Source organism: Theropithecus gelada, chromosome 15, assembly GCF_003255815.1.
Source record: "Theropithecus gelada isolate Dixy chromosome 15, Tgel_1.0, whole genome shotgun sequence".
Lineage (NCBI taxonomy): Eukaryota > Metazoa > Chordata > Mammalia > Primates > Cercopithecidae > Theropithecus > Theropithecus gelada.
Genome location: NC_037683.1, coordinates 100,821,154 through 100,833,334, shown reverse-complemented (window position 1 = coordinate 100,833,334; position 12,181 = coordinate 100,821,154). Strand labels below are relative to the sequence as shown.

The following is a 12,181-nucleotide window of genomic DNA, read 5'->3' as shown; positions in this document are numbered from 1 at the left end:
AAGACAAGAAAGGATTTGCCCTGGATTTTGATCCCAGTTCTGTCTGGTTCCCCAGCCCCCATCTTCACTCCAGGCTGCTGCCTCCCAGGAGCCATATAAAGCCATAGTGAGGATTATACCATGATTTGTCCCTTTTCCTCTGCTGTACCCCAAGCAAGTCCTTAATCTACTGGCCCCTTAAAGCTCTGTTCTTCCTTTAAAGCCAGAGTTCTCAGTTGGGAGGGGGGGGCGGGTACGGGGGGAAGCAGGAGATTTTGCCCTCGGGGTACATGTGGCAATGTCTGGACATATTTTTAGTTGTCACAACATGGGGGAAGAGTGCCACTGGCATCCAGTAGGTAGAAGCCAGAGATGCTGCTAAACATTCTACAATGTTTAGGACAGCCTGAAGGAAGGGTGATTCAGCCCCAAATGTCACTTGTGCCAAGATTGAGAAATGATGATTTGGAAGAGGGGAGGAAGGGAAAAAGGAAGGAGAGAGGAAGGGAGGAAAGGAGAAAAGGGAGGGAGGAAAGAAGGAAGGCAGGCAGGCAGGCAGGCAGGAAGGAAGGAAGGAAGGAAGGAAGAAAGGAAGGAAGGAAGGAAATGAGGGAGGGAGGGAGGGAGGGAGGAAGGAAGGAAGGAAGGAAGGAAGGAAGGAAGGAGGGAGGGAGGGAGGGAGGGAGGGAACATATTAATCTCAACTACAAACCAGCACAGTGTTAGGTATTTAAAAATTCTTATATCATTTATCTCCCCATAAACCTTCTGAGATATTATTAACCCCATTTTATGGTTAAGAAATTTGTGGCTAAGACCCAAATCCCAGTGGTGAGACAAGATGCTGCGGGGACTGCAGGCACCTGGGATTGCAAAGTCGAGGTACCTGCAGGGTGGTGCCTGGGAGCTGGCCTGGCAGCTCTGCCAACCTTCTCCTGTGGTCTTAAAAATTTCTTCTTATACCTGAGGTATCTGCAAAGAAGGAGGCCATTGGATCGCAAAGAAGAGGACTGTTGGATGGGTAAAAGGGCAAATCTGAATTCAAGAGGCTGCATTCAATGGATGGAGTCTGTCATCACTAAGAGCCACCGAGGATGGGTTTGTCCTCAAATCTTCTTTAGTTCCATCCGTCCCTCCTCCCTCAAGGCACTCACATCTCGCCTCCATCCCAAAAGCCCGGAGACAGACAGATGTGTGCCCCAAGCTGGCTTCCTGTCCTCTCCCGCCAGCATGTGCTGCTGGACTCAGCCACAGGGAGTGGGGCCCCACTCGGCACAGCAGGCAGGAAGCTGGGGACCGGAGGGGTGGGAGAGGCAGATGAGAAACACCACACCCGCCGCAATCAGTTTCCCATAATAACATCCGATGGGCATGGCTTGCCTGAGAAAATCAGCAACTTGCTTTAAAAACAAGTCCTATTTGAGTGATTTTGGCTCAGTTTTATCTATTCATATAATTAGTGTTGATGGATTCAGCAGTTAAAAATGGGGTTCATGCGTTTAAGATAGAGGGAGGGGGAAGAGATGGGGGGAAGAGATAAATAGAACAGAGGAAGAAAGGCAGAAAAAAAGAGAGAGGACAGGAATAGAGAGGGGAGAAGGACATATGTTTGAAGCTTAACGAGAAACTCAGAATATAGATGTGCTCATGACAAAGATGAACCCCAGAAAGTGGTGAACCCCAAGACTGGGAGACCCTCTTGCAAACTGGGTGAAACCACAGTGATGGGAGCTGCTCTTTTGAGTTTGTTCTAGATCCCTGCAGCTGGGTTTCAGGTCAGGCAGCATGGCTCTCACACACCCTGTACAGGAGAACCAATTCCTGATCCATCTCTTGGGCTCTCTGTGGCGTGGTCCGGCTGGAACGAAGCTGTGGCTGACGCCCACCACACTCTTTCCCGCCCACCACACTCTCTTCCGCCCAGCCTGGCCCAGGCAGCACTCACAGTTCCAAGATCAGAATGACGTCCGTCTTGTTCTCATAGACTTCGTGCAGGGTGATGACATTGGGGTGCTGGATCTCCTTCAGGATGCTGACCTCCCGCTCGATGTCCTCACGGCTCACGCCCCGCCGGCTGGACTTAGTCCTCCTTTTCTTGATGAATTTGGCGGCATACTGGAGGCCAGTGCTTTTCTCACGGCATTTCTTCACAACTGCAAACTGTCCACTGAAAAGAGAAGACGGAGGATTCTTTATCGTTCATTAAAAAAACAGGATTTGAATGAGGACGTGGCGTGGTGCAGAGGGGACAAGAGAACTGTGAATAGGAAAGTTCAAATTGTGGAAAAGTAACAAATTAGGTAGGGATGTTTCTTATCATCATTCAGTTTCACTAAGCCTGTTTCTTTGTAAACAATGCTGCAAGGAATATAAACTCTTAAAGTATATTTTATTGAAAGAGTGATCATATCTCCATTTCTGTCCTCTCTTCTTTCCCTCCCACTTCAGGTCCTGGGACAGCAGCAAGGAGCTCTGTGATCTGACCTCATTTCCAGCAAGCTCTTTTCCTGCATGTCTAGTCTCTGAGCCTGGAAAACAAGGGATTGAGACCAGGGAATTGGTTAAAAAAAAAAATAAATAAATATATATATATATATATATATGAAGCCCTGCCTTCAACAACATATTTCTAGCACCAATATTAACCAATGTAAATACACAAACAGAAAAAGGTCTATTATTTTGTTCACAATTAAGTGATGGATGTTGGTCACTCTCTGGCATTATCTCCCCTCTCCTCCCTTCTCAAGGTATTTCTACCCAGGGATCTTTGTGGTTCTGGGGAAGCCGATTCCACCCCTAACTGTAAATATGGATCATGTGACCTAGGCTGAGCCAATCAGTCCACTCCATTCTCCTGGTCACAATGACAGGCATGTGACCTAAGTAAGACCCTTTAGAGGATGCAGAGACACAGGTTTGCTGAGATTCTTTTCTCTTTTGAGTGTGACAGAACCCCCAAAAGCCGCTGCCAACAATCTTGGGACCATGAGGAGAATCACTCTTAGTTTGAAGACAACCACTGCAGAGGCAGAGCCAGTAAAAGGGAAGAAACCAGGTCTGCAGTGACACCTTGGAGTCGCTGGATCAGCCCTGGCCTGAAACCATCTGCCTGTGATGTTTCAGCGACATAAGCCAATAAATTCCTTTTATGGCTCAAGTCAGTTTGATGGGTTTTCTACTTCCTGCAGAGGAAAGCACCCTAAATGCCACAGCAAATAACCAGATTCCCTTTCCCATATATTAAAGACTGTAATAACAGAACTTGACTCAAAATAATAAGGGGTAGGCAGTAAGTGGGTGAGATGGTGAGAGGTACCCGCTGATAGTCAGTGGAACGCAATGCAAAGACCCTCCTGGACCCATGCTGGTGCCCTTTCTTCTTCCCTAGTGCCCAAGGAAGGGTTGATCTGTCCATCGCAGGATCTGTATGTTTCTTGGCACCTGCTGGAGTACTGCTATGTAAAGAATTATCACAGGTATTTTTAGCTGGCTTTATCCTCACATGAAGACAAAAGCCAGAGAGAAAAGCAAATTAAGGATAATATTTTGATGTTAAAGAATGGATACTTTAAAATATTACTCATTTACTTTAGCAGTAGGAGGCCAGTGAAGAAGACATGCAGAGAAAAGGATGATCTTTATAGCCATGTCAATTTTTTTGCATGGCAGGCTGTTAACACCCGCTTTCCCCCTGCAGCAGGATAGCTGAGAAGCTGAAGAATAAATCACACTGGAATGCCAGCACCGACTGCCTGTGAACTCGCTACCTTAAACAGTTGTGGGGTCTATGTAATGACTTTATTACAACCAAAATCCAATTTCTCTGAGGAGTAAACACCTTCCGTCTACTGTGGGGTGGAGGGTGGAGAGATGGGGCATATGGAGAGAAGAGGGGAAACAGCCTGAATTCGAAACACAGTCAGCTGCTTCCTTTAGAGTCCAGGCTCCTCCTTACAAAGATATTCTTGTGTCCCCACCAGGCAGATTCAAAAGGACCCAGGATAAGGAGACCCAGCCCAGCCCAGCCAACCAACAAGCAGCTGACAGTTCAGAGGCTGGGCCCATTCATATCTCACACATGGCCATAGCAACTTGTCTCAGAGACTTACAACTCAAGGCAGACTCAGTAGTTTCAATCATGGTGCTTTAAAATTCAAAACCAAAAAGTCAAGAGAGAGACAGAGAGAGACAGAGAGGGGGAAAAAAAACCACTTTGGGAGGCCGAGGTGGGTGGATCACAAGGTCAGGAGTTCGAGACCAGCTACTCAGGAGGCTGAGGCAGGAGAATTGCTTGAACCTGGGAGGTGGAGCTTGCAGCGAGCTGAAATCAGCCACTGCACTCCAGCCTGGGTGACAGAGCAAGACTCCATCTCCGGGGGGCGGGTGGCGGTGGGGGAAGAAAAAAGAAAATCCTCCTGACAGGAGAGTCACAAAGAATTTCAATGCAAGCCTAGATACAAAGACTCTTCCACATGTGTGTTCACCTCCAAATGTTCTATATTGGAAGTTTCTCCATTTTATTTATGGGAAGATGGTAAGTAAAGTCAGGTTAGCCCTGATGGCAGGATGAAGGCAGGTGCTGAATGTCATGTGTGCTCATGCCCAGGTGAACTGTGGCGCCTTAGTTTATAGCGAAACCTGGGGAATTTACTCTCTCACCTGACAATGCATCCCTCACTCACACTGCAGGGTCCCCACACAAAAAGTGCTGGCTGGTGAGGAGGGGATAAGGGCTGGTGGGTAGGAAGGCTCTATGTGGATGCTGGGGTACTGGCTAACCCTGACTGCAAAGAGTAAAATGAGGGTCTAGAATGAGCTTGAGAAACTTGTTCCAGACCTATTGCAATGTCACCTCTTTTAAGATACCATTTCCTGTTCTTACCTGATACCCCTAACAATCTATTCCCTTTCCCCCAATCTGCCATATCCCTGAGTCCAAAGAGCCCCCCATACCCCTCAGGGGAACCTGCTGTTTTCTGCCCATTCTTGCCTTTCCCACCCTCCCAGACTGCTGATGCCTGGAGGACAAAGGGCTGCCAGGCTCATCTTCGCATCTCCTGAGGCCCTGGGTGCAGACCTACTTCACGTAGTCCATGCACAATGTACATATGCTGCGGCTGATGCCTGAATCTACAACCCTGCGAACCTGAGGAGTTAGACAAAGGGTTCTGCATAACAGTTCAACAGAATTGTGTAGTGGCTAGGAGCCAGCAGTGTAACCCAGGGTTTATTTAGGACTTAGCCACTCTAGGCCTCAGTTTTCTTATCTGTAGAGTGGGCATAATAAGTGCCTGCTTAGAGGGAAAAGGATGAAATGAGCCAATACGCATGAAGTGTTTAGAACAGCACCTGACCATGGGGAGTCTTCAGTAACTTTTAGCTGTTATTAATCTGTGACAACTGGAGTTATTTTCATCAGCACACTGTTGCCTCCGTCTCGCAGTGATGCAGTATTACCCCCCAAGTACCTACCTCTCATGACCGCCAGAGAGAAAAGAGCCCTCATAGTACAAAAAAAAAAAAAAAAAAAAAAGAGCCCACAACAGGGCTGTACTGTGATAACAACGTGTACAACTATTGCTAAATCCTCACTCCCTTCCTCCTTTTGCTGCCTGTCCCCACTCAGTGGGTGTGTTGTCACTTACAACTGCTCAGGCAGGCTGGCCCTGGCCTTGGGAGCTCAGAGTCACAAGCTGAGCAGAAGTGCCAGCAGCCAGGCCCACCTGGGGGCCTTTGGGGGCCTTTGTGTGTGCTGGGTAAGCCTGTCAGGCATTTCCATAGCGCAGTCTCCTCAGGCAGCCGGCAAACTGTGAGGACAAACCTCCCGGAGGAGCAATTCTTCCCTAACCAGTCATTTGCCTTGTGAGGTCTAATTCGAGTTGGACTGTTGAATTGCTGCTCTGATCCCTTCCTTCCTGGGCGGCTGGGCCTGGACCCGCTTTCCTCCCTGGATCGGGACTCCTTTGCGGGGACAGTTCCTCTTCACCCATCCTCTGCCTCCCCAAAGACAACAACAACTTCAAAAAAACAGCTTGTGTGTCTACTTTGCTGGTGAGGATTCCTAAATCGTGTGCCCGCAGAGGAATACCGTGATCCAGATTCAAGGGTGAGTTCAGACAGACCAGGGAGCAAAGCCACAGCACACAAAGCAGCAAGACTACTGCCGCAACCACGCTGGGGGCGCTTGTCCCTTCTGCCCCCTCCTCACACCCATGCACTGAGGCCAGTCAGTAATCAACAATGATACGGTTGGCTGCATTATTCATTAATTACCATTAATACAGCTAGGGCTGTTCAGTGGATGGGGGGAGGCAGCTCTTTACTGGAAAACAGAAATTCTTTGTATGCTATGACATTTAATTTTGATAAAGCAGTACAAGTGATCTTTATTATTCATGGATTCTGTACTTGTTTTTTTCACCTACTTAGTAACTTTTTTTTTTTCTTTTCTTGAGACAGGGTCTCGATCTGTCGTGCAGGCTGGAGTGTGGTGGTGCAATCATAGCTCACTGCATCCTCGACCTCCCGAGCTCGAGCAATCTTCCCACCTCGGCCTCCCGAGCAGCTGGAACTACAGGAGCATATCACCACACCCAGATAATTTTCTTTTTTTTTTTTCTTTTTGTTTTGTTTTTTGTTATTTTTTTCCCGCAGATATGGCATCTTGCTCTGTTGCCTGGGCTGGTCTCAAACTCTCGGGCTCAAAGCAGTCCTCCCACCTCAGCCACCCAAAGTGGGGGAATTACAGGCATGAGTCACTGCACCAGGTATAAAATTTATTTGTAACCTCCAAGTCAATATTTCTGGCACTTTCACAGTCACTTGTGGACATGCACGGATCGTGGAAAATTGGAGAGGATTGTGGAAAATTGGAGAGGCAGCTGCACACGTTTCTAGCTGAAGTCAAACAGCTGCCTTCTTGCTTTGGCTCTCACACCATAAACGAGTGTGCTTTCCGCAGTCCGTTTAGTGTCACATTTTTTATTGGTAATTTCACTGTATACAATGACCCCCAAGTACGGTACTGTGGTGCTGTCTAGTGTTTCTAAGCACAACAAAGCTGTGATGTGGCTCAGGGAGAGACTACGTGTGTTAGATAAGCTTCATTCAGCCATGCGTAATGTGCTGTTAGCCATGAGTTCAATGTTAATGAATCGTGTGTGTGTGTGTGTGTGTATGATGTCTTTAAACAGAAACACACATAAAACAAGGTTATGCAAAGATGACAACAATGATTTGACCAGAGACTCACAGGAAGGTAACCCTGGGTTTCTCCTAGGAGCAATGGTTTGGTGTTTGCAGTGAATTTCTAGAGAACAACTCTCACACATAATGAAAGTCAACTATACGCCAACTTTTTTTTTCCCAAAAAATGCACTAACATTCTCCATCATTTAATAACTGACAAAACAGTCTGTTGCATTAGATACAGACGTCAAATTAATTTTAATATTAAAAACTTTCCACTAAATGTAATAAACATTTATTAACTACTCATGGTCAGATACATACAAAGATAATGAGACACATTCTTCCTTTAATGAGTTTTATATTCAAAAACTTGATTCAAATGTATTCACCAATTTTATTAAACAGAGGAAACGCATGGCTAAAAGGAACAAGCTTCATAAAGAACAGGCTGACATCTAATTTCTCTGACTCACTAATATATCTAATCTGACTACCACCTCTGCAGTCACTGAAGAAACTGTAACCAGGATTACATGCAAGGCTCTTTACACGTATTACTTTATTAATAATCACAACTCTATGAGATACACATCATCCACTCTTCTGACCAATGAGAAAATCAGGTCTCAGGGAGATTTTTAAAGACTGTCCCAAATCACTGAGTCAGTAAGCTGCATAACTAAGACATGAACTCAAACTCAAGTGTATTTGCCTCCAAAGCTCCAGGTTCTGACCCCACCGCTGTGTGGACCTTGTACACTTTATGTTTGTCATACAAGTCATCTCACTGTGAAGTTACAGACACACTCCAGCATCACTCTAGGAAAGTGCTTTGTGAGGGGACAGCAAAGGGCAGGGGTTTGTGGTTAAATCTGTTTGGGTCATGTTGCCTTCTCTTCTCAATTGAAGACTCACAGGGTGTTTTAATTAATTAAAATCTTTAAGATGCTCTGAGGTGCCATGCAATAAAAGTACACCACGTTTGTGCATTCAGGAAGCATTCTAGTAACAATCAGAAAGAAACCCAAGCTGATTATCAAGGTCAAGGCACAAGGATGGCAGCATTCCTGTTTCTGTAGGTCTTCTACAGTTCCTGGTGCCTTAAAAAGAAACCTGTTTACCTTTTGTTTAATCCAGTCAGTTCTTACTGTCAACTTTATTTATAATTTGTGAGAGGCTCTGTTCACATGGGAGAATGAAGGTGTGGACATACAATGTCAGAGAAGATGTAACATTCAGAATGGAAGGAAAAAGCATAATCTGACTGGACATGACAATTGATGTCTGCCGCATGAGCTGGTGCCAAGCCCAGGGTTTAACCTTTTCATTGCTGGGCCTGATCCAGACACACCATTGGAACAAGTTCTCACCCGGAGCAAGTGGGTGCAGATCCAAAAACAAGTGACGAAAACAGCATCTCCTTTTTCATGTTTTTACTTTAAATATGCATCTAACCAATACATATGCCAGTTAAAAATTATTTATGGTAACTAGTATTACAATGAATTCCCTACATTAACGCTGGAAACAGATCTGGTTTAAATCTAACAGCTGATACGTTCCATCTTTCCGCTCCTCCCAAGTCTTTGCAATATGGTTTCTCATTAACACAAAATAATTTCTACTTTTGAACTCGTATCAAATCCCTGGCTCAGTTTCAGTGGTGGTTTATGGGTGATCTATTTTAGTAGAAGACTTTTGCTGCCAGAGTAGCAGGGCAGCTTGAAGTCTGCCAGAATATTAGAATTACAGGTTGTAGGTAAGGGGTGAGGAACAGAAACAGTTTCTCAAGGATGAGTTAACATCTGATAATTCACATTTACAGCAGGAGATAAGACCCTGAGGGTTTACAGACTAGGGGAGAGACAAGCATGAAATACTTCACTGTGGGAAGAGGAAAAAAGGGGACTCTTGCTGTTGCAGAGAAGGTGCCGTTAGGAGACCCCTGCCCAAGCTGGCCTCCGAGGCTGTGCCTGAAGGCTGAGCGTGAGTCAGGAGTGGAGGAAGGTGTGTGTGTAGGGACAGGGTTTCCTAGAGGAGGAACAGCGTGAGCAGAGGCAGGAAGGCATGGAAGAGCCTACTTCATATTTCTAGAGGAAGAGAGGAGTGGCAGGGAGGTGTCGGGCCAGACACACAAACAGGGCCCTGTGCAGATGAAGCGACGTCAGCCCCAGCTCTGCCAATAACTTGAGAAAGCAAGAGGCCTCTCTGAGCCTCAGTTTCCCATCTGTGCAAGGATGATGACAACATGAAATGCGGCCATGCATGTGAGTGCACACTGTTGTCTCTAAACACATCAAGCACACGGAAAGGATGAAAATTACCAAGCTGTCTAAGCTTCGTGAACTTCTCAGAGAAGCCAAGAAGACAGGATTTCAGGAGCTGAAAAGCAGCACCAAACTTCCCCTTGACATTTTTCTATGCAACAAGTTTGAAATCTAAATGTTAAGTCTCTACATTTTATTCCCCCGTTGGAACTCAACAAAGCTATTTTCATTTCGGATGGAGACGTATTTGGTTTGCCCCCTTTGGTCCTCAAAGGCCCCTGCAGCTTTGCTTAGACGCTGAAGCTTTCAGCTGGAGGTAGGTGATGGGAAGCAGACAGCATCTTCCAAAGATGGACTCACAGAATGTGGCAGAAGTGATCCTGGAACTTCTGCCTGAGTTCTTAGGAGCTTCCTCTTGGAAGCCAACCAGCACGCTGGGAGAAGCCCAGGCTGTATGGAGAGGCCGTGTGCAGACGCTTCCGCCCGCAGCTCCAGCTGAGCTGACAGCAGCTGTGAGAGGCCAGGCACGTGCGTGAGCTGTCATGGACATCTGGGCCATCAAGTCTTCAGATGGCTATAGGTCTAGCCAACCTCTCAATGTGACCACCTGAGAGACCCAGGCAAAACCCTCTAAGCTGGGTCCGGGCAGCCCACAGAAGCATGAGAGTTAAGAGATCATCATAAACCGTTATTTTCAGCTACCACGTTTTGGAGTGGGTTGTTATGCAGCAGTGGGTCGGCAGAACAGCACTGAAGAATCTGGGATGGTGAGTTTAACAGATCACCCCAGAAGTCGTGCAGAGGAAGGACTTGACACAGAAGGTGACTAGGTCACAAGCAGCCTCACAGGAGAGCATGGGAAGGGAGTGAGGCTGTCCAGGCCACCCTGAACGCAGGCCCCGTCCCAGGCTCAGAAAAACGGGCCCTCTCATCCCACCAGCACGCATGGACTCACTTTTCAACTTCTCTGCTTCTCATCATGGCAACAATTTCCCACCCTTCAAGGAAAATTCTGCATCATTTAGGAAGGACCTCAACACAAACAGCAAAACCCAAAGACCCTCACTGAGATGCCTTCAGTGTTCTGGCTGGGCAGGGCTTGTTGCTGGCCTCCAACTTTACCTTCCCCAGTCTCTGCAGTGAAGCAGATCTCCATCCTGGGAAACACACAAATCCCACATGCTACACACGATCCAGTAAATACGGCTCCCTAATCTTCCTCCTGCCTAGTCTGAATGCCCAGTGCGTACCTATATTGACTTCACCTTTAGCAGAACGCGTGTGAAGAGGAAACACTCTTCAGGAAGCAGCTTCAGCGGGAACCCCTTCTTTGATCTTAACCCCAACAGGTTCACGGATTTCAGCACAGGACGAAGGCAAACCCTGTATGGGAACTCAGTACTTCAGCACCAAGTGGTACACAATTCCCTTGGAATGTAGGCCACACTTGGAGTTGTTCTCTTTCTGCCCTTTGAGAAGCTACGAGGCAGAGGAAAGCAATACTTTCCATAGAAAAAAAGCAAAGCAGGTGATTTTTTAAAAAATTATTATCATGAAAAAAAGTACAACCCTCCAAAAACTATTTTAAACTAATACAAGGGCTCGGTTAAATAGGCTGTGATTTGTAGAGCAAGCGGCTCAGGTTGCCACGGCACCAACAGAGAAAAGTGGAGTTTACCGAGGGGATAAACAGCAGTCCGTCACCCTGGGAACCAGAACAACACGCAGAGCTAGGGATGAGATGCAGAAAGAGAAGGGCAAACAGCACAATGGGCCAAGGAGAGCAGAGGAGAGGTGGGTCCCTTGGCGAAAGCATCCTCCCAAGGACAAGGTCCCCTGGAAGACTGCAGAGAAGAAGGTGGCATAACCGAGGAACCAGGGCCACCGTGGGTCGGGCTCCACGCACTGGTTTGGTATTGCAAGTGGGAACAAAGAAACCAAATATGCTGAGTGTCAGGTAGCTCAAGATACCTCTTTATCATTAAGAAATTTGCAAATCAGAGCAGTTGAGGATTAAACGGAGGGGAGATTAGAAAGGTAGCAGTGGGTGCCTTCGTTCACTCCCCTTTGCCCCTATGATACCTCTTTGCGGGAGGAAGGTCCAAGATCCATCTAGAAGAGTATTTCCCAAAGTGGGTCTTTGGAGCTCATATGAAGAGATGCTGCTTGGAGAAAGGGTGTCAAGGCCAAGCAAGTTTAAGCAAAGGTAGGTAAACAAAGTCACAACAGGGTTGCTATATGCAGGACTCAGTCAACACGGCCCTTTCCACGAGGGGCAACAGCATTCGGCATTTCACATGGTTTGGGGTTGATGTTAACCACGAAACTTTTTTCCTTCCTTACGTATTTTTGGTTACGAAGCATTTTAAGTCCAGTTTTCTTGGGAAGGTGTGCTTTGGTCCTCTCTCCCAGTTAAACGGGAAGCTGCCTGGAAGTGGACTCTGCGTTCACTGTTTCCTTTGCATTTTCAACACTTTCAGATTATTCCCTAAGGCAGGATGCCAATCACAGTGCCTGCTCCTTCATGGGCTGGAAGAGCCAAGCACAGAGCTGGAGGTGGGAGGTGCCCAGGTGGATTCAGACCTTCCTGGGACTGACCCATTAGAAGAGTGGGGACCAACTGAGTCAGGCCTGGGAGAGGAGGCCACCCACCTCCTCAGGCCTGGTGTTTCCTCTGCCTCCTTCTGGCTATTGGTGAAAGGGCTGCTTAGAGGCCACAGGCAAATCTATGATGGATTCAG

General features: G+C 47.0%; 1 protein-coding gene across 7 annotated transcripts in view; it reads right to left on the bottom strand.

Annotated features, from left to right (window-relative positions):
• DAPK1 (death associated protein kinase 1) overlaps positions 1-12,181 on the bottom strand; it is a 210,461-nt gene that overhangs the window by 102,439 nt on the left and 95,841 nt on the right. For all 7 annotated transcript variants that reach the window (XM_025358798.1, XM_025358796.1, XM_025358800.1 and 4 more), the window contains one exon: positions 1,925-2,146. In XM_025358798.1, coding sequence (XP_025214583.1) covers positions 1,925-2,146 — 222 coding nt within the window. The remainder of the gene's footprint in view (positions 1-1,924; positions 2,147-12,181) is intronic.